The 21672-nt window shown below is 44.2% G+C and overlaps 1 protein-coding gene across 2 annotated transcripts in view; it reads right to left on the reverse strand.

The window, feature by feature from the left end:
* NAA25 (N-alpha-acetyltransferase 25, NatB auxiliary subunit) overlaps positions 1-21670 on the reverse strand; it is a 32062-nt gene extending 10392 nt beyond the window's left edge. The window contains exons 1-15 of one of the 2 annotated variants that reach the window (XM_075434504.1): positions 21557-21670; positions 18365-18450; positions 17296-17434; positions 15508-15626; positions 13497-13571; positions 12516-12623; positions 11995-12073; positions 11307-11418; positions 10089-10178; positions 9564-9733; positions 8649-8761; positions 5744-5951; positions 5053-5139; positions 3846-4026; positions 3219-3318 (exon numbers count right to left, since the gene is read on the reverse strand). In XM_075434504.1, coding sequence (XP_075290619.1) covers positions 3219-3318; positions 3846-4026; positions 5053-5139; positions 5744-5951; positions 8649-8761; positions 9564-9733; positions 10089-10178; positions 11307-11418; positions 11995-12073; positions 12516-12623; positions 13497-13571; positions 15508-15626; positions 17296-17434; positions 18365-18450; positions 21557-21614 — 1725 coding nt within the window. In that variant the 5' untranslated portion in view covers positions 21615-21670. The remainder of the gene's footprint in view (positions 1-3218; positions 3319-3845; positions 4027-5052; positions 5140-5743; positions 5952-8648; positions 8762-9563; positions 9734-10088; positions 10179-11306; positions 11419-11994; positions 12074-12515; positions 12624-13496; positions 13572-15507; positions 15627-17295; positions 17435-18364; positions 18451-21556) is intronic. The other variant, XM_075434503.1, reaches the window with a different exon arrangement.
* Positions 21671-21672: the final 2 nt, after the last annotated feature.

The raw sequence follows: 21672 nt of genomic DNA on the forward strand, positions 1-21672 counted from the left end.
TCTGTCTTTTTTTCCTAAGAAATTTGGTTATTTGCACTGTATGAAAAAAATATGCCAAATATTCAACAACATACCCTCTGATAAACAGCCTTGCAGAGTTCATTGTCAGGCTGCGGGACTGCGCTATGGGCGCTAATTCAACTGCATCGACGTGGTTTTTAAATCCCCATAGGACACGTTGGTGTTCTGTTTGCCTGCAGTATCTGGAGAAATTAAAGACGGACGGACACAAGAAAATTAGAGAGATTACTTGTGATTCTGTATATTTAAAGGAGGGCTATCTTGAGAAGGATAAAGTTGCCTTTTTAGTTTTGGCTAAATATAGCAATACTGCCTTCTCTCTCCTCCCTGTCCTTGGCATCCTTTCCCAGAGCAGAAATATGATGTCAGGACGGCACAGCATCCTAAATGGCCGTTATTCATGGGACCCACTCTTAAACAGGATTCACTTCAGGCTATTAAGTTCAGCAAGTCAGAAGGAAAATGTATTTATTCAAAGCAATCAGCCTGAACCAGTAGCTATATTTTTACGCCAGACCACTCTGTTTACATCCCGCACTTCCTGTTCCAGGCAGAGTCCCACGCACAGCATGCCGCAGGATGCGTTCTCTGTGCTGTGGCTGACATTCCAGCTGTCTTCAACACCAACCTAGAGAGAAGCAGGCAGTATCTGAAATGAGGTTAAAAGCTAACTTTCAAAGGATAGTCCTCCTTTAACATTGCAGTTCGATGCTGTTACGGTACTCAAATGGGAAGCTGGTATCAGGACCCTGAGTATGAACGGGCAACCCCAGCAGAACCACAACAGCACAGAAACTGGTATCCCCTTTTTTGGTCTCCACTCTTGTCATGCCATCATCCTAGGTGAACAGGACCCTGAACCGAGCCTTCACCTCCTGCAATTCGCACCTTATGGTTGGTTTAAAAGACACTTGCTATTTGCAGATTAGTACAGCTTTTGATGCATATCCCAATTAAGATGATCTTAAGGTGATAATCACCGGAAGCGTCCAGAGCACACGAGAGATTTGGCTACCCAAGATCAGCAGTGGCTCATGGTCCTTCGGTCCCAATACCCTGCCTCCAAGCTGAGACGTGATGCAAGTGCGTTCCAGTCATATCCTTATCTTGCAGCATGAAGAATTATATAATGCTGGCTGCACCACTTTCGCCCCTCTTGCCATTTCAATCTTTTAAGGCGTAGCAGCGAGGCAGGTCGAACCGTTCAAGCACCACCTTCTCAGGATTTCTGGAAGAGGAGTTGAGTAGCATTTTCCAGGCAACAGCACTTGGAACGTGGCTGTCTTCGTCCACGTACAGATGTTGAGCTACTGAAGACAGCCAGCTCTCTTCTGCTGCAAGCACCTTTACTATTCATGTGAAAGAATAACATTCTTCCAAGGTAACCACACCTGAAGTTACTTCACATTGTTTTCCAGGGAAAGATGATTTCTCGATGCTTTACAATGCTGTGTTCCCAAGCAGACGAATCACATCTGATAGGTTTTTTTCATCCACTTTTTTCACCTGGCACCCAGCAGTCATGTGTTTTATTCAGACAGTTGGTTCCAGGTATGCTTTTCATGAACATCCACCGAATGACTTTTAAACATGACTGAACAAGTTACTCCTTATTTAAAAAAAGCTGCCACTACGAACAACAGACATGTAGGAGAAAGCTGTCCTGTCTGGATCCAGGGCTTCACTCCAGCACAAAACATTGCACCCAGGAATCCAAAGACTCTTATTAGGAAGTAGAATCAGTGCTTAAACAACGAGCAAATGAGGGAAGCAGACAGGAGCGTGCTCCTGTTGTACAATCTGTGTGTTCCTCCGTGCATCCCACTCCCTACAGTACAACTTCTGTCAGACAGTGAGCATCTTTAGCATCTTTACTACTCAGTACAGACAAGTCTTGTGTTTTTATCTATTGCTGGGGTGGCGGGAAAGCAAGTTGTACGACTGCAGAGCCTCTGGAGCCAACTTAGCCAGCAGCTGACTGGATTGCACCTTTTTCTTACGAAGTAAAGCAAAAATAGTTTTCTTCACCTACCTCTCAACAGCGATCAAACTGTAAAATATAAATATACAGGATATATTCCCACTCCTCAGAATGGGACTGCCTTGCAAGTTCTAGGGAGATTGGCTGATATACACGTACTTCCTCGCCACAATTCCTGACTATTTCTGTTCCTATTTGCCCAGCACATTTCCACCAAGACTTCAAAAATGTGTTGTTCCACTGTTCTCCTACCTAACCCATTCCTCATGGCTCCATGGGAATTCTGAAACAGAACTGACAGTTCCCCTATGAATGCATGAGAATGTACACCAGAATGTATTTTCCAAACAAGATTACTGACAAGTACAGTTAATGATCAGAAATCTACAAGCATGCCAGCTGCCTAGGGCATGGCACGCATTTTGGGAAGCACTTGATCTCTTCAGAGGAATTCAGCTACTCTCCCCTCACTATCGCCTCCATTCCAGTCCCAAGACTCTCATTCAAGACAAATTTATTTTCATTCACACCCCTTTTTGGGTGAATTGAATAAAACAGGTAGTTCCCATTAGCACAAAACCAGGCTTTTCAATTTGATCCTACCGCTTCAAAATAACATCGTTAGTCACAGGCTCTGCTCTGCCTTCAGTGGAGCTGAGACTTCAAGACTCAGTTTCTCCCCTCTGAAATCCTCCCACCTTGTTCCCTGCACTTTCCCTACCTTTTCAAGTGATGTGCATTCCTCACCTTCCCTGTGTGCCCAGGACAGCCATCACTAAAACAGGCTGCTTCAGTGACTGTAATATAAAGGATTTGTTAGTGTGCCATCACCACCTTGACACCCCATCCCTGGCTGCTGTCTGACTTTCCAAAATACTAGAAGTTATACGACACCAGGACTTCTTTGCCATATGACATTTTGCTTGAATTATTGCATAAAATCACAATCCATTCATTTAGAAGTAATCATACCTGTTTTTCAAGGAACCTTAAAACTGGCTTTCATAAATAGAAAGTTAAAGCAAAACCCCATATAACAGTAAGTTACAAACTCTGGTAATGGAAAACACAGGTGAGGCAACCTTTACTATAAACACAAAGTTGCACATATTATTGCTTTGTGTTATCAACCACTACATTTCTGTAAGCACGGACTTCTGTAAAGCATCTTGACATAACTGCAGTTACAAGGACACAGAGGTTTCTTTCAACTTACATCTTTCTGGTTGGAGTGGAAAAACCTGAGTGCAAAATTGCAGGATTGGGATGCAGCAGCGTAATGGCCCAGTGACTCTGCATAGCGCGTCAGCAGATAGCTGCAACACAACACAGCCCAAGTCAAATATCACACCAGTCACACTAAAATTTAGGAATTCTTATTTTTTTTAAAAAATAATACGTGGGGGCTTGGAGTTCCTCCATCCATCTTTTTAAGTGTCCAAGAGCCTTATTTAATCAGATACCCACCAACACACTAACCAAGGCAAAGCCATTTGGTATGTTTCTTTACCTAGCGCTCGTAGGCTTTGCCCAGCAATGACACAAGCCAGAACACCAAGCTATGACTGGAATCAAGATACACATTTCACAAATTTCCTTTCAGATTCCCTCTAGTTAATACTCTGAAACCCCCAAACTGATCAAAGTCACACAGGAAAGATACTCCACAAGAAGTGGAGCTTACTACAGCAGATGTATCGCACGTAACTCCAGAACACTTTTACACAACACCGTATAAAAATCCGACAATCTGCTAACTCTCAGCAGCAAAGGAAACGGAAGACCTGAGGACTAGTTACTGGAGCATCACCACCACCAATTATTCTCAGTATATACTACCCACCCGATGGTGTCGTGCTGTATGTGTTTCGCATCAAGGCTGGAATAGAGCTCTGCAACAGGTTCGAATGCGCCGAGCCTGCAGTAGATTCGAATGAGCAGCAATTTAAACTGAGCATTAGAAGGACTATGAGATAACCCTTCTTCCAAGAGAGTGAGGCACTGCCACACAGCCATCTCTTCACCTGTTGACAAAGACAAAACACACAGGCAGGCATGATCGGAGAGGCACTGAACACTGACAGCACAATTCATTTTGGCGTTGAAGCTTCCGTCCTGAGGTTACACACCTCTCAAAACGGTCCCACGTCCGTAAACATGCAGATGGCATTCACCAGCCACGTTGCTGCCCTTAAAACGCAACACCTATGCCAGCATTATAAATATACACACACACAAACACACAGAGCACAGCGGTCACACACAGGCCCACTGCAGAAATGACCTTCCCTGCAGAGTCCTGGACTGTGCAGGATTTCTAGCTTGTATGTGCAGAGCACTCCCAAGCACTATGCAAGAAAGCAGCACAGAGCCAGGAACTCGAGAGTCCACGCTCCACCGGTGACCTGTCAGCAACCTGACAATGGATTTATGCAAGTTAAAGACTAAATTCTTCCTTAGGAAAGACAAAAGTGTAACTGGCAACCACATACAATGGCAAGAATATAAACAGTGCCCACGGACAGCCACCCCTGATGATTGACTCTGTGGGATTAGGAGACTAACAGGCAGGGCAGATGTGGAGGACAGCAAACAAGACATGGCAACAGGTCTCAGCAGAAGGTCTAGGAGCAGGTGATCCAAAAGACAAAGTATGCCAGGGAAGGAAATAAATACTCTCCAAACACCTCTGATGTCAGAAGGGAACTGTCAGCAGAACTCATGCAAAGGGAGAGAAAACATTACCTACATGGGAAACTCGAAACAAGCTTCTGAAGACAGCCAGCACTGAGCTGCAAGAACCATAAGCAAGGCTCTGCCAGGACTTACAGGAATTAATCAGAAAAATGAAATCCCTTCAGAGATCAGTGAGGTTCATATCAAACACCAACTGACCAGAGGTATTCCTGAAACGCCTCATATTGAGGAAAAAACCCAGAAAGCTATGAGCCTAACAATCCATGCCAGGTACACGATGGTCACAGGGATACAGTCTCCCCACCACAAGCATCCAGGGTGGTATTAAGCAAGACACAATTTTAGGAACATACCTTCCAGCCACAGATCGAGCAGCAGGTGAACTGCAAGCAGGCAGTAATAATCTGAAAACTGCAATTCAGTTTTCAAACAAGATTTCCCTAAAATGAAAAAAAGTGACCCTTGAATTACTACAGTGCTGTCAGCTGCCTCTCACACTGTCGGCATTATCAAATGACAGAGCTATCTGGCAGACGATAACCACAGCTTAATTTCTAAAACCCAGAGTTGTCTTATACAATTGTTTCAGTTTTTACATGCTGCATTTGCTCATCGCACAAGTGGGACTTTGGGCCACTTCATATGTTGACATCCGCTGGAAGAAAAGACTCTCCTACGACAAAGATTTACAAATTCATATTATTGCCCATGTGTTTGGTCATAAAGCCTGGCTTTGCTTAAAGGCACAGGCAATTTTGCAAAGATACAAATGCACCATCTAGACTACCCAGGAATGTCTCATTTATCTTTCAGATGTACAATCCCAAAGAAACGAGATTAAAAGGAAATGGATAATTCCGGTATGCCCAAAGATATAATCACAAAGCAGAAGCAAAAGTACTGCCTAGCAGCACAACGGGGGCCGTGCACCAACAGTGATCTTTGCCACCGGAGTTTGTGTTGTTCTGCCCCCCAGAAAAGCTCTGAATATGTGCACATAAAAAGCTGTAAGTGAACTGCAACATTAGTTTCAAGATTTCTCACCAAACTCCAATCCATGGCGGTATCTTAACATCAACTCCCGGACCACAGTCAGCTTTTGCTTCTTATCCATGGCGTGATAGATACCGAGCAATCTTGAGAGCTGCACCACACACAAGTGCTGTTGCAGGGCTTTGATATCCGCCGGCAGTGCGATTTCGCTCTCTGCTGTTGCTGACAGAGGGATTACTTCCAGAAATTGACTGATGAACTGAAAGAGAAACACTGTTGTTATATGCTGCAGGGCATCAGGGACTGCACAAACGGGAAGCATCACTTCCTCCCACAAACCCAGCAAAAAAAGCAAGGTGGCAACGTCGGTATCAACCCTGACATCACATTGAAATCAGCGGTTAAAGAGCTGCCTTCAAATTTTTTTTTTTTTTTTTGAAAGGTGATGAGCACACAGTTCTGGTTGCACCCAATAGCTTTTAGTAAGTTTCATCCACTAGATGGAGGAAAAAAAAATAAATTACAGGCAAGTTTCCAATACATTGACACACAAGGGAGTTCAAGCACCTGTTAACACTCACAATAATAACATATGCAATTGAAATTATTAGTTACTGAAAGGCTTCACAGCACGCCTCCAGGAAACAGTGGTTTTGTACTAGCTATTACATTTTTTCTCAACTCTGAAGTAATGTGCTCTACTCAGTGAGGTCACCATCTTTGATTAATGACTTCTTTTTTTGAATTAAATTGTAAGAAAAGGAGCCTCTCATGGTTTACAATTTCAATAGGAGACAGCAGACTTCTCGCAACACACAGCCAGGGCTGGACAGCGGTTTCTGGTTGCCCTAAAATCCAACAGCGTTTACAAACTTAAAACTGAGTTGAAGCCAAGGAATTCAGCTTTACTACATTTGGTCTTGAAACACAAGAACTGCACCAACTGCATGGCCAAGGAAAAAAGCACGACAGCTAGACAGGAGGAACACAGCACCGTGCAGACAAATTCCAGTTTTCCCACAGACTTCGATGAAGACCGCGCTGACAAATCGTTTCAGTTTGAGATTTTGCCAAGCTGGGCAAGGTCAACCAAATCACTAGGCTGCATAAGCCAATGTACATCTCCAGGAAGTCAAGACTGATGTCGCGAATATTATTTCTGGAATATCTCGTGTGTCTAGTGGCCCAGTGAGATGGCCACATTCTCAGCTACCGAGCTGTAACACTATTCAGAACTCTTCAAAAAGAAAGAAAAAGACCTCCCGGCTGTGTATAGCCTCAGTGTGACCCTGCTACTTTACCTAGGATAAAACAACCTTCAGCATTGCTTGCTGCGAAACAAGAAAAAAGTATTTATAGATTGTCTTAAAGTAACTTGAAATGTTGAAATTTCAAAAACTCATTAGCACTTCAGCATGACCAACCCTCCTCAGCTGCACGTCTCCTTGCCCGAGTTAAACTGCTGCAGAAGCACGCTTCGGAGACGACAGCCGGAAGACAGCCGCACACTGGAAAGACCTCCCGACATGTCAGGACAACACAATGACATATGCACCAAATCCACAGCAGTTTTAAGGCCAGTCAGAAAGTTTTAGAGAATTTATTCAAAGTCATGGTTTCACGAGCACTGTGACAAAACTGTGGCCTGAAATATTATTTTCAAATACCATTTTCCCCTCTCCGGGTTTAAAATTTGTCTCCCAGAAAGTTAGGATTAAACCTGTTCAGTGCTTCAGGACTTCAGGGTTACCTTGCAATGGTATCACCATTTCCAGAACTATGAGTGAAATATCCTGCTGACCACCATCTGCTGCCCACGGAGTAAGAATCCACCTTTTAACATAAAACATCAGCAGCAACCCGTACGTGCCAGGGCCACCATACTCCTCATTAGTGAGGCTGTGGGAAGAGCTTGCAGCAGAAGTCAAAAAAATATTTTAATCAGCTAAGAAAACACCACCACTATCTACACTTTGTTTACAAACATTTTATCAGCAGCCTCTGGCTGATCCAGGATTCTCTGTCTAGCTCCCCCCAGCTCTGATAATTTTACACAATGGCTTAGAAAAACAGAGGGGTGAGCGACCGGATTCCCAGCTGCTGAAGTCATTCAACGAGCTGCTGCTGACTCGGCACAAACAGCCTTTTTAGTTAGAGAGCTTGTTTCAGAAAGAGATTCTGGAAAAGCTGCCGTAGGTCTCGGGGTCACCCCTTGACCAGTACCAGTGTGTCCATTCTGTTACCGCAGCGGAGCCAAGCGAACACCTGCGTGACACCCTCCCTGCATCGGACGGGGGAGCAGAATGTTCCCATTAAACAGGCAACTTCAATGGGAAAAACTAGCGATGAGCAGGAAGGGAGAGAGGAGGATGTCTTTGTAAAACAAAAGTTACAGCACACAGCAACGAGAACTGCAAATGAATGAAAAAAGTGGTCTGTCTTTACTGTTTTCACATTACCCCATTTTGTAAGTGGTGATCCATAAACAAAAGTGATGCGAGATGGCTCATTTAGAAATGAGCTAATCGGGTAGCTTATCAATTGAACTACAATTCCTAGGGAGCTTTTCATTACAAGATACGAGCTCATACCTTGTCATTTTCATCAGCATTACGAGCTTCTCATTTTCGATATGAGAATTCAACCAAGACCATCTCAAAGCACCCTGGCGCCTTGAAATGGTAATAAAAAAGCCAAACGAATCCTACATCTGGAGCCGAGACTCTGCAGGATCAAACTGGTTTTTAGTCTCCAGTAAAAACACTCTGAAATTGCTCACTGTATTCAGATGTTCATTATATTCTCTGCAGTGCAAAGAGTTTTCTGAATTTCAAACAGAAGGTAAAAATTTGAGGTTTCCAGTATTTTAATACGACCCACAGGTATTTTAAGATAAAGGGACCAGGATGCAAACAAGCGCTGCAGACTCCGCACCCACTTCTTTATCTTTCCTTACCTTTGAGTATTGGCTGGATGGGAGGAGATCCACAAATACTTTGAGATCAGTAAAACAGCAGGGTTTGTCCCCAAATTTTTTGAAGTATTGGAACATTAGTTCTTCTGGATCACCTAGGAAAAAGGCCAGTCCACCGTTTTAATACGTTCCATTAACAGTGAATCTGTAAAATCATGATGAGAAATCTTTGGTAACGTGCTCCCCCCCACCCCCACCTTTGAGATTACAAAGCGAGTCAAAAAATGGATAGCTGCACTACTGCAGATTTTAACAGAGGCTCAATGTCTTTGGTAACCAAGGACACATTAGGAAAAAAAAAAAAAAAACAACAACCCAGAGCTTCATTCAAGCTACTTTGGCAGATAAGAACTCAGCTTAACAGGCCCGCATACACAGCCTCCGCTTATCTAACAGTAACTTATTTTTGGATGGAAATACAAAAGGAACTAGTAAGCAGCACAGATGTTGCTCTAATCACATTCTCCTCTTCACTGATTCCCTAAATGCGATTTTTAAATGCAAGTTTTTAAAAAGCAAAAACCTGGTACTACTGCCAAAAAACTGAAAGGAAAAAACAACCCAGAGATGAGAGCATAACAGGAGCACTTTCTACAACAGCAGTGCATCAGGAATGCACCTTTCAGTACGATGTCAGTGACCACAATGCTCCTTGACCCCACAGGTCCTTTTGCCAGGTTCCACGCTTGCTTTCACAAGCCCTGGAGTCATCTGGGCCTACCTGCCTTTCCTCAAGGCTCATCTTCTAGCACTTTTAAAATTCTTCACATGCAGACCACAGTATGTACGCTTTCATAACAGACACTGTGTTTAACTCGGTGATTTAGCAAGAAGCTTGTTCCAAGTTTGTGCTCGCTCTCCAAAAGATTGATTCATCAGCCAGTTAGTAGCTCTTACCTAGTTTATATTCATCATTACAACCTCTGTATCGCAAACGTCTAATCAGCTCCAGTTTAGCTAAATATGGTCCCCGAAGCGGCCGAGAGCTCTTAGATTCTTCCGTTATCCTCTCTTCTATAAACTTCACAGCTTGCTCTATAGTATAGTGTACCTCTCCTTCCAAGGAGCTGTGCAATTAAAAGACAAAAGGTTCTTTGATTTTCCCATTGCTAGGGCACTGACAACACATGCTCAGCATACTCCCAGGATACTATTAAGGAAATCTGGCATGATGGATTCTCTAACTCAATCATCACAAAAACATGAACTGGAAGAGTTCTATAACGTACAAACCACTACTTCTACAGCCGTTTCCAACAAACTGCTGCCAGTCTCTAAAACAAAGTAGGGAGAACACATCATTTGGGTCTGATGTCAAGAAGTCACCCAATGACACAGACAGCACTGTATGGAACATATGAATACAAACAATTTGCCGTAGCACAAAGGAAAAACAAATCCACAGCAAAACTGTTCACTTACTGCTCTTCTTCTGGTGGAGGTGTCCAGGATTCATCAATGAGTTGAAACACTGAATCAAAGTAAGTTATATAAAACTGCCAATCATCTGAGCTGAAACAAAAAAAATCGGGCACAGAACAATGTTTAGGGAATTGCCAAAAGAGTAACTGACTTCTAAAACTGCCTTCCTTGCAAACGCTGAATTTCAGGAATAGCACATATTCACTCTACAGAAAAAACAACTGTAAGAAAATAATTTTTCCTTCAAAAGACCTCACATCTTAAGAATGCTATCATCCTGAACTTCTTGAAATGTATTAAAGGAAGCGATTCCAATAAAGAATTGAGGCAAGCCACAAATTCTCCTCTTGCCATTTACATTCCAATCAGAGCTCATGAATATCCCCACAAAACGCTAAGGCAGAAATTTCTGCTGCCCATGTTCAGAGCAATTTAAGAGCACAGAACAGGAGATGCCAAACACAGAGAGAAAACTGAAAACGTCCTTATATTAGTTCTACATGTAGTCAGTGCTGTGTTCAAAAGTCCTGTAGAGGTGATGCTTATTTTCTCCATTTTTTCTGACTGCAGAAATATTTAAATACCCAGAACAGCTTCTCTAGAGAAGAAACATTTTGCTGTCCCCATGGACAGTGGATGCAGACGGAACCTTCCAATCTTCAAGCCTCTGTATTTAACTTCTACTTAAGATTAGGGCACAGCTAAATACAAAAAGCAAACAACGAATCTCTCTTGACAGTTCCAAGCAACACACTTGATGATACTAGTGCGCTCTCTCCTGATGCACCTGTTCAAAGCATTACATGCGTTTCCCACTACGAAGTCTGGCCAAGTGAGAGAAACGAAGTTCCAGAAAATGAAATGTAAACGCAGTTATCCTCCTCTCCCACCATGAAAGTCAGAGCTGAACAACCAGCACAGCCTTTAGAAATAAACAAAATTTTATCACATTAATGTGTCGCTTAAGTCAGCCTTCAAAAAGTGACTACAGTCCTGACACTGATTCTCCCTGTGACCTTCACCATGTCCCTTTAACTTGCCATTCCGCTGCCCTTTTCCTCAGGCATTAGAGTGTAAACATCTGGAAGTTCTTTGAGATCCTCTAATGTTCTTCTATTTTAACCACCATGTACAAAAGCCACTAAACAAGGCCACTCACAACCAGCCCAGAATTTTTCTTCATTTTTTTTTAGCAGGACTGCAGAAATATCATCTCACTTTTTCAGCAGCAGCCTTCTCGACAGCGCGTTGCACTCCGGCCACCTACACAGCTTCTTGTACATTGCCATACACTTGTTCTCGCGGCTCTGGAGCTCGCTCGTCAGCTTCTCTAAATAAAAAACAGAAGGGCAAGTTTATTTAATCAATGCATTTCCTTCTCTGCTTTCTGCACAAAGCTTCTTATTATAGCCAAGGATGCAAAACAGTAAGTGTAAGGGAACAGAAGAGAGGCCCTCAAAGAACAGGAAGGACAGATTTGCTATGGCAGCCTTCATATCCCAATTCCTTAAAACTGCAAGCGCATTTTAATCACCAGAGAGACTCCACAAAAATGCAGGATATTAAGAACTTCTTTGTGTTTTTTTTGTTTGGGGTTTTTTTTGGGTTTTGGGTTTGTTTTTTTTTTTTTTTAAGATGGCAGCTACAACAAATTAACACGCTATCAATTTACTACTGCTAAGCATACTGATGCAAAGTTCTTCACTGAATAACATTTAAATATTGCAAACAGCTGGGTAAAAACAGCTTGGGCGAGAGCACCTCCAGAGTTTGCACCAATGTTTGAAACTGATGCTAAGAGCTGGGCTTCTTACAGCCTTTTTCGTAACCTGCAGACAGGTCTGAAGCAAAGAACAACTGCTGGTCCTCCGCGCAACTGTGATGATTAAATGACAGAGTAAGGTACCTCCTAGTTTTCCTCTCACAACATCCAAGGCTTCCTTATACTTCTCCAATCGTTCCAGAATCATGTAGTACAGTTCAACCTTAAAAAAAAAAAAAGATTAGACCACAATGAAATTTGCTTGTAAAACTACATACAGGTGTGCCAAGAAATGAAGTAGCTTGTGTTACTGTCGTTAGAAATAGGAGATAGCCAGGACCGCAAAGCTATCTTTAGCATCCCAGAGGGCGAAGCATTCAGGAATTCAGGTCTTTTTTCCATTCTCAGTCCTGAAGATTCTCTTGGGGCGTCCCAGGGAGCAAAACCAAGTACTTCACCAGTCAAATCAAATGCTTGGCCACACGACTCCAAATCCCTCTCAACCCTCTGCTCTTGGTTCTCCTTCTGCCCCACTACATTCACATTTACTTCCAGACACTACTGACCATTATCGTGAAAAACTGTTCACATAATTAGCTTCTTTTAGAAGTGCATCCTTATCTCAGTAATGTTGAAATCAAGCTGAAAGTATCTGCAAGTCTTACTTCAGCTTCAGCTTCGATCTTATCCTCTTTCACCATTTTTTCCACCATTCTCTCAGCTAGTGGCAAAAACATCGTCTTTGAGAGGTTTTCATCCTGTGCTGAAATAGACTAAAGAAGGGAAGAGTTACTGTAACAGCCCACCAGCTTTTTGCTGTGTCCCACCCACTGCTTCTTCCCATTAGAGGAGGTGGGGAAAAAAAAAACCCCGGGTGCTTCAATCCCCCCCAAACCCACATGCTCAGAGCTGCCATCCCTCGCATGCAGCGAATGACTGCTCTGTTAAACAGGCAGCAATAAAACTACTGATGTACTGGAAAGCTAACTCTCGATTCCATTACCCTGAGACTCGGGCATCTGGGCACGCAACACCCATGGCAAACGACATGTAACAAGAACACATCTGTGTTTTCCATGGCACAGTATTTCAGAGAACGTGATTAATGCCCCCATGCTTATTTTTTGTTTGGCCAACACTCTGTCAGGTTAGCAGATTCGGGCGCTAACTAGCTGTCTCAACTAACGGCAGCACAGCTGATCTGCTGTCTGCTCCTGCAGACTTGCCGCAGTCTTGAAGACACACGAAGTCCACAGCTCTCATTTCTTTCTGCCTAGAGCCTTTATAACCTAGTTAGAGAGGAACAGTTCTGACTAAGGAGCTGCAGATACTTGAGGCTTTATTCGTTAGCTCTCTAACTAAAAAGACAGTAGGGTTCTAGTCCAGATGAGAGAATAATTCCAGCTGCATAAACGTGGTTAAGGCAGACCAGTTAAGCTCCATCATAAAAACACTAGAGCATGCATTTTGGACCACATCAATAGTGCTACTTAAAAGGAGGGTGCAGTCCTTCTCCCAGCATCATACAGAAACGGTTCAAACGCGCATTTTACTTAAAATAATCTCTAATATTTTCACTCAGAACATTTCTATATTTGCACTATACCTGCAGTGAAAGTCAAACTCATTTGCAACACTGTACACACCTGCATAATCAGGCTCATCACTGACCAAAAATAGTAAGGATTTTTGGGTACAATCTTATAAAGTGCCATTCCAGCCTGAAAAATATAAGACCAAGTTTCATCATTCCTGAAACACACTTATTTATAAGCTCTCACGACAGACAACACAAGCTAAACGGCAATGGTGGCAGCAGGCAACACAGAATTGGCAACTGGATGGGAAGGCTTTCATCAGCCCCTGAGCCCTTCCATCCTAACACACACTGCTAAAGAAGCAGAAAACAGAGGGTGAAAACGCTCCAAAGATCAAGCACTTTGTGCAGGTCTGATAAGAAACAGCAATGAGCATGCGCACGTATGATTGCCTAAACAGATGACAGCTTCAATTAGCAGCGGTAACGACATCGGGAAGCAGAAGACTCATTCTTCAGGAGTGAGGGGGCTATTTCCAGTGCTGATTTTCACTAGCATGCTCAGATAGTGCTAAAAGGCACACCAAACCACACGCCTCCCTCACGCAAGCAGCTGCCCTTCAACACTCAGTTCATACACACACATACTCAGATACCTGAACCATGAGGTCACCTATACGTGCAAAGCAGCGGTTAGCAAAGGTCGAGCTGAAAGCTTGGCTGGATCAAAGCAGAGCCAAAGTATTCAAGATTTTCTAGCCTAACACATAAAGAGTTATTCATACATTTCCTCTTACAGATTTTCAGTGCCTGTATATAACGAAGGACAACACTTTTACCCATACTAAAATCTGTAATTAATTTTAAGAAACTACATACAATACACTCTGCTACCACAGATGGACTTTTGTGCCGATTTCCTGAGCGCAGCCCCAGCTTGCATTTTCCAGTACTTTCAGCTGAAACAGCCCAGCACACAGGATGCTGAGGTTTATTTGCACTCTCCAATCAGTGAGCATCCACGCACTCTTTGCATCTCTAAGCCCTTAGGTTGAATGCACAGGCCGATTCGGAAGATCCCACTCTCTGACAATGCCTGGATAACTTCACGAGGTACACGTGTGTATGACATCTTAAACATACAAAAGGCCACATAAATGTTAAATATCATTATCTGTGTAGGACTGGCATTTTTTCCACTCGTGGATGTAGACAGGAGTAGAATTAACATACAGTCACATCTCTGAAATTTAGATTGTCATACGAGGCTTGTAATATCACGTACATTAATAACTTAGCCGCTATCTACAGCTTGAACTCAAACAGCCTACAAGTTGGGCTACAATGGAGAACAGCACTTCTGCTCACTACATTCTTTTAGTTATTTAAGCCAAACGTACAAAAATTCAAGTCACCTTAACACAGTGGCAACGAGAGGGAGTTTTTACTTGGCTCTCTGTGCTTTTTTATACAGAAGAGTGAGCACGCATGCTTTGAAAAGAATCTTCCATTTATAGGCATTCTCCAGGCACCTAATTTGGAAGGGATGAAAACAAAACTAACCAGCACGACACTGTTCTGCTAACTGACAATATGTACTTAAAGGAAATGCTTTTTAGTTTTTCTTCACTGAATTACAACCAATGCAAGCCTAGTTATATGTTAGATTCCAGAGAGCATGGGCAAGATCACTCTTCCCAAAGTTATCAGCAAACTAAGGAGTAAATCAAGTCTGAAAACACGGATCAGATGATCTTGCTACATCTATCTGTTCCAGAATTCCTTTATAATACACTGCCTCGTATGCAACCACCGTATTGTTCCAGACAGATCGACAAAAACCTCCCAAAATAACCAACATATTCTGTCAGACCAGACAGGCACACAAAAGGCACAGTTGTCCTATCCCAAGTCAGGAAAAGAAAGAATTTGTCTTCAGATAACCCACCCCCTAAACAATGGTCTTTTACGCCTTTCTGTAAAAAATAACACGGAGTATGACTTCTGCATTAATCCAGCTTAGCTTTCTGGAAGATTACTTACACTAAGAAAAGGCATTAACAGTGAGATATACAGAAAAAGACACCTTCAAAAGCCAGAACACAGATTGTTCATTGTACCTGTTGCATCTTCTTGTATTCTCCAACCCTGGCGTAGGCCATGAAGAGATGAGAGTGATACTCTTCACTGTTGGGAACCTTCTTTACAGCTGCCTCATAAAGTTTAGTTACCAGTTCCGCTAAACCAAAACCAGATGCTCGAGTTAAGACAAATTTGGAAATAATTTTAAAGCACAACTACCTAACATAGCATTAGTGATACTCTGAACAGTAATCTAGTTACACTCATCAACCACAGAAATGTTACTCTTTCCCCCAAGACCCCAAGCGCTACAAACATTAGGCAAAGGAGGAAAACACTTAAAAAATCCAACCAAACCAACGTCAAAATAGACTTAACAGCAACAACTGAACTGCTCAGAAGCACTTCAGTCTTTTTCTTAAGAAAGTTTATCTATTTTGGAGCATTAAATTGAATGAAGGTTTCTACTCCTGGCAGAATGGCATGAATTATGTATCAAAACACAGAACATTTGCAGAGCCTAGTATCAGATTAGTTACTCTTACCGCAGGTTTGCTTATGTTGGTCATAACCTGTTATTTCCCAATTGCCTATTGTGGTACTCTTAACAAGTAAATGCTTCACACAACACTTTCTAATACTAGGTCTGTGATGACTAATTACTTGTGAGAACATGCAAAACTTCCATACATTTTCATCCTTCCAGATTTTTCTTCCTTACACATACAATCATTTCTCAGTATGATATTAGAAAACTAAATGCAATTTGTCTTTCATATAGTTTACATATCCTCGACACACATACATAAGCCATCTAATTACAATTTTCTCGCAAGACCAAAAGTGGAAGTGCCTAACACCCACTATTTCCTTTCTGAGTTATAAACCTAAAAGCTAGAAACCCGAGCTTAATGCTTATGCAAGTTGTTTAGAATCACAGAGAGGCTTCCGACATTTTCAGGGGCTTGTTTATGTTGAAGTCATACACACACAAAAACTGCGTATTATTCAAGAAATAATGCTTGAACTCCACATATACATACACACACAGAGACAGAAATAAACTAGGGACAGCATAAGCAATTGCTGTATTGCAGACCGACACCAAGCATCTACGTCTACAGAAGTTGTTTCACCCCACTCTCATCGTTCCAGCAATTCACCAGCAAACATTGCTACCACCACCAAGAACCACAAGAAGCTGCCAGAAACAACAACTGTTTAGAGCTGTAGATAAGCAGGATTAAGGTCTGGCTTCTTTCAGAAAAGCACACGCAATTTTACTCCATCACTCCAGCACTCACAATTTAGCATTTTTAAAATACCGTGTCACTAAAAGGAACTCTACTGAAAAAGCCAACGCTGCCAAAAGGAGAGGCCGGGATTTTCCCCGTTTCTCTCACAGCTTCTTGAGGCCTGAACCCCTCGACTATGGTCTCACAGCATCCAGCACACTCCACGCCACAGGCTGTGTGACTGTCACCTCTACCACACGCGCTGACAATAACCTCCAGTAGCTTTCATTAAAAAATGTGAACTCACAGGCTGATCGCGATGGATGATTACTAGCATGCCATTCATTTAGGAACTGTGTTCACAATAATGTTAATGAGCGAAGCCTAAACAAGGTTCTTTGCTTTATAGTGATCACTAAAGCCTCAGAGGCATTTATAACAGGCATCATTTAAATTCTCTGAGTCTCTTAATAAGAAGCCTATACGCAAACCCTGGACTCTGCACGTTTCCCGTAAAGCTGTGGGTCACACATACTTCTGGAAGAAAGTAAATAATCATGACTTTTAAGAGAGGCAGAGGAAAAAGCTTACGTCTATGCATTTCCCGGTAAAGAATAGTTAGTGCTTGCAAGGAATTATCATCTGTGGGTTCAAGCGCTGCTACTTCTTGCGCCAGAGCATACGCTTCATCTTGCTTGCCAGTTCTCTGCAAGCCAATTGCCTTTAGAACCTATTGACACAACACAGAGACAGCGGTTAGAAACGCAGTCGGCAATTACCAGTGAAAATCCTCTCATTCCTGGTGGGGAGAGGCTTTGCCCAACCACCTCATTGCTTCTACAGAACTTCAGGTTGTGTTTAGCTTCTAATCCATGTGGCTGTAGAGGACAACTTCCAAACGCAAGCTGCATCGAATGGTGTGGCTTTGCATTTCTTAACAAACACGCGGGCCGCTCCAAGGCATCAGCCGCCACGCGGTTTTCCCTACCTGCACACTGAAAACCGACCAGTCCTGCCAATTGCCACTTTTTTTCCTTTCGGTAGCTGGCCAGAGAGAAGTGACATAAATGAGATTCAGGTCAATGACACTCACTTCACCTTGGGAAGCTTTCAAAATGTAGAAGTGGTATGAACCGTAGAGGAAAACCCCCAGGGAAAAGACAAAAGTAGAAAGATAGTCACACGTTCAGAAAACCGAGGAACAGAACCCCTTTCCCCTTAACAGGGGCACAGCAAGGAGGGCAGCGAACAAGAAGCAGAAAAGCAAACGCCTCCAAAATCACCTTGTTTTGTTTGACTAAGGTCTACACCTCCTAAAGAAACGTTTTGGTCCAAACTCCTACAGTCAGGTATCCCAACTTAAGGTCCCAAAGAGGCATTTTGAAGGCACAGCCTGTGTGCCAAGGCTGCTTGCAGAGGCTCTGACAAGGAGCTAGACAGTTAGCTCAGGTGTAACCAGTTTCACCCCAGTCATTAGAGACACCTCACCAAGAGGATCCATACCAGCTTCCAGGCAAACAGGGTGTTACGTGAATTGGAACCGCCCGAGATGTTCCAGAGGGTTCAGAAACACCGTGGGCTCGGGAAGACCACGGGCACTGCTGGAAAACCAGAGTGAAATGCTCACCAAACGAGGGCAGTGCACCGCCGTCACACTTACCTTTGCACAGTGAAGATCCTTGTGTTTTTTGAGCAGTTTATCCGCTTGCTGGATTGCCATTTTATTATTGCCATTATCGAGATAATCTGCGTAAGAACGACACATACAGTGTTATATCAGGACACAAGACCATTCTGGAAAGCTATCTCTAATTTTACTGTGGAGTATGTGCTGTTAGGCCAGTTGTGCAAACAGCCTTTGCCTTGGACAATCACTACTAAGCCAAACATTCAGGAAACATGGCATTGCGCAGATGAAGTATTCATCTTGCTGTACCAGTCTTAGTCATTCAAACAAGCTTTTGTAATTACTCCACATAGATCACCACAGCAACAAAAGAGAGGTATAACAGAGCGGGTTCTGCAGCAACAGCTCTTTGCTAGCAACGGACCTCACGTTCCTTGCTTCAGTAAAAGTAGGAATTCAGTTGGTGTGCCTCTGGGAGACTTCCAGGGACTTTCAGCCGGCAGTAGGTTAGAAACCAAGCACTCTCCATCTGTCACAGGATTAAGTGAAAAGACCCGCTTGTCCACACCATCCCCACTTCAGGCAGAGCAAACCTGTCCGCTGCAGAGTATCACTCTGCTTTCACTACGCTGGTTTTAAAGACAAAAAAAGTGAAGCTTCACCATCTCCCAGGAGGATATCCTACTGTCTAGCAGAACTTCAGCTGTAGAAAACCCTGGTCTCCAGACCATTTTATCCTTTCTTCAGCTCGATATTATAACTTTCAACTTCACCTACAGTGCATCATCATGTTATTAAACAATCAGAGACAAGCAATTTTAGATTGGAGTATGACTCCTACACACTTCCCCTCCCTCAAAAATCAGTACTTACTAACCAAAACGAGCAGAAAAGCTTAGCTGCACCCACCGTGCCGACAAGGAAGGGTCTGCTCGCACTGGCCTGGCCTCTCCCCTACCAGACTGCAGCAGAGCTAGTGCCAGTGAATTGAAACTGCATTACACATCTCTTTCTCGTCAAGACTGCAGTTCTCACGATAAGAGAGAACTCTTTTACTGAGCGGAGAGGTGACCTTTAGTAATTCCTTGGTATATGGTACAAAGTGTGCATCTACACTAATGAGATTTATATTTGGCAGCTTTAACATTTGATTCCATGGCCAAGTGCTGCAGATGTAGAGGAGAGCTAATTGGGCTCCGGAGACCATACAGACAAAACCTCAAACGAGGCAGGCTGCCCACACTAACCAAACCAAAACGTTGCTGCACAAAACATAGTTTGAAACAGTAACACACTGTCTTTACGTGGGTTAGATGGCCATTTTAACTTGCAAAACCCGTGCATCACCTCTAACATTAAAGGTTAAGCGGGGATTTCTCAGTGAAGAGGTTTCAAAACCGTGGAACAGAACATCCTGGTGATCTCCTCATACACCAGCAGAGACTTCATGATTTAAGGATCGGTGTTGCACAGTTCACTTGCACACAAATTATCTGCCACGCTGCACTGCCTGTCTTGGACTGCTTAACAACTGTGCCGATAAGATCTCCGCTTCAGGTCTCCTAAATTAAATCAAATAAACCACAAACCTCTCTAAACTGCAGCAGAATAAAAAGACTGTATTTTGCTAACAACAAGTAAGTTTGTCGGAAGCCAAAGCAGCTGGCAACTTCCAACGGAATTCACGCTCAAGGAAAATCAAACTTCAGCCTCCGTTAGTCACAAGCGTGTAGGTGGAGGGAGACGTTCAGTGGCTGGAAAGGCAACACGTGAACCTTGAGGTGAAGGGAGAACAAACCACGACGGAAGATAAACCCAGCTGTCAAGGAACCCCGAGCACCAAGGCACGCGGCACAAACTGAAAAGTGCTGTTTTAAGCCAAAACCCAGACTTTCGGCCTCGTGCTGCGCGTCTCCAGTTCATGACTTCTGTGAAGCCGTGTATTTACCTCTTTAAGGACGTACCATTCAGTTCGGGTTCTGCAGCACCAAAGCCTGAAGTCAGACCTTACGCCGCAGATAATCCTTTCTAGAACCAGCAGAAAGCATTTCGAAAGCTCTCTCCCCAATAGCTACGCTCTCCGAAATGAATGGTAGAACACATCTGGAACATCACCTGCTTTAACATCGGCCGAGTTTACCAAGCTTTTTCTTTTAAGAATATTTGTTACACAGGTTGTAACACAAATAACTGCACATTAATAAAAATGGCGATCACAGCGTGTCCAGAAAATGGAGGGAAAAAAACCTTAATATTACACAAAGACAAATCGTACAGGCGCCCTCATAATTCTGCGATGAATTTTAACACAGCTGCGTGTTTACACTTTTAATCAAAAAAAAACCATCTCCCTTCCTTTCACTGGAACCCACGACGGGCGCCAGCCTCTGCCACACCGTCCCCACTGCAAAGGTCGGCCCCGAGCGCGGGCAGCTCTCCACAGCCTGGCGGGCAGAGATTATTTTCCGGCGTTGAAAAAGTTGAGGACGTTTTCCGAAATCTCTCTCCATTCTTCAATTACAGGGAAGAAACGACACCGTTGCCCGGGGAAGCGTTTTTCTTTTCTCTTTCTCTGTATTTGCATAAACAGAGGCAAGCCTGCCTATAATTTCATAAGCAATCTCAGCTGCCTGTTATAGCCTCGCAAACGTTTGGGAACAGATGAATACAAGAGCTTTCTTCACGAGACCGTCGCCTTCTAACTACTTCACTCTTGTTACCCAATTAATTTTCCTAACGCCGTAATTAGTCCGTGCCACGACACCTCGACACACGGCTTCAAGGTTTCCGCGACTGCTCTTGTCCTTTTGACGAACTCACCCCTCCCCGACTTCCCCGCAGCAGAAACCAAACGCCGACCGGAGCCTCCCCGACCGAGGGAAAGCCCGGTACCGGGCACGGAGGGGGGGTCCGCCGAGCGGGGTCCCCGGGACCGGGCTCCGCGCAGCTCCCCGCACACCCGGACATGGACACGCACCGCGGGCTCAGCGGGGCAGCGGGCGGGAGGCCGAGAGCCACCCCCGGCGGGGCGCCCGGGGCCGCGCTCCCCCTGCCCGCGGAGCCCGCCCGCCGAGCGGGAACGGGGCGGGAGGGCCCCGCCGGAGGAGCCGGCCGGGCAGCGCTTGCCGGGCCCGGGCCCCGCCGCGCCGGCACCAGCAGCCGCCGGGCGGGCCGAGGGCGCGGCGGCGGGGCGGGCCGGGGGAGCGGGGGCCGCGGGGTCCGTACCGTAGATGGGCCGCAGGCGCCGGTCGTTGGGGTCCTGCACATGGCCCCGCGCCGCCATGATGAGAGCGCAGAACCGCAGTGCGCAGCCGCCGGCCGGGCCGCCCGGGGGCGGGGGT

This window comes from Opisthocomus hoazin, chromosome 13 (assembly GCF_030867145.1).
Source record: "Opisthocomus hoazin isolate bOpiHoa1 chromosome 13, bOpiHoa1.hap1, whole genome shotgun sequence".
In the NCBI taxonomy this organism is placed as follows: domain Eukaryota; kingdom Metazoa; phylum Chordata; class Aves; order Opisthocomiformes; family Opisthocomidae; genus Opisthocomus; species Opisthocomus hoazin.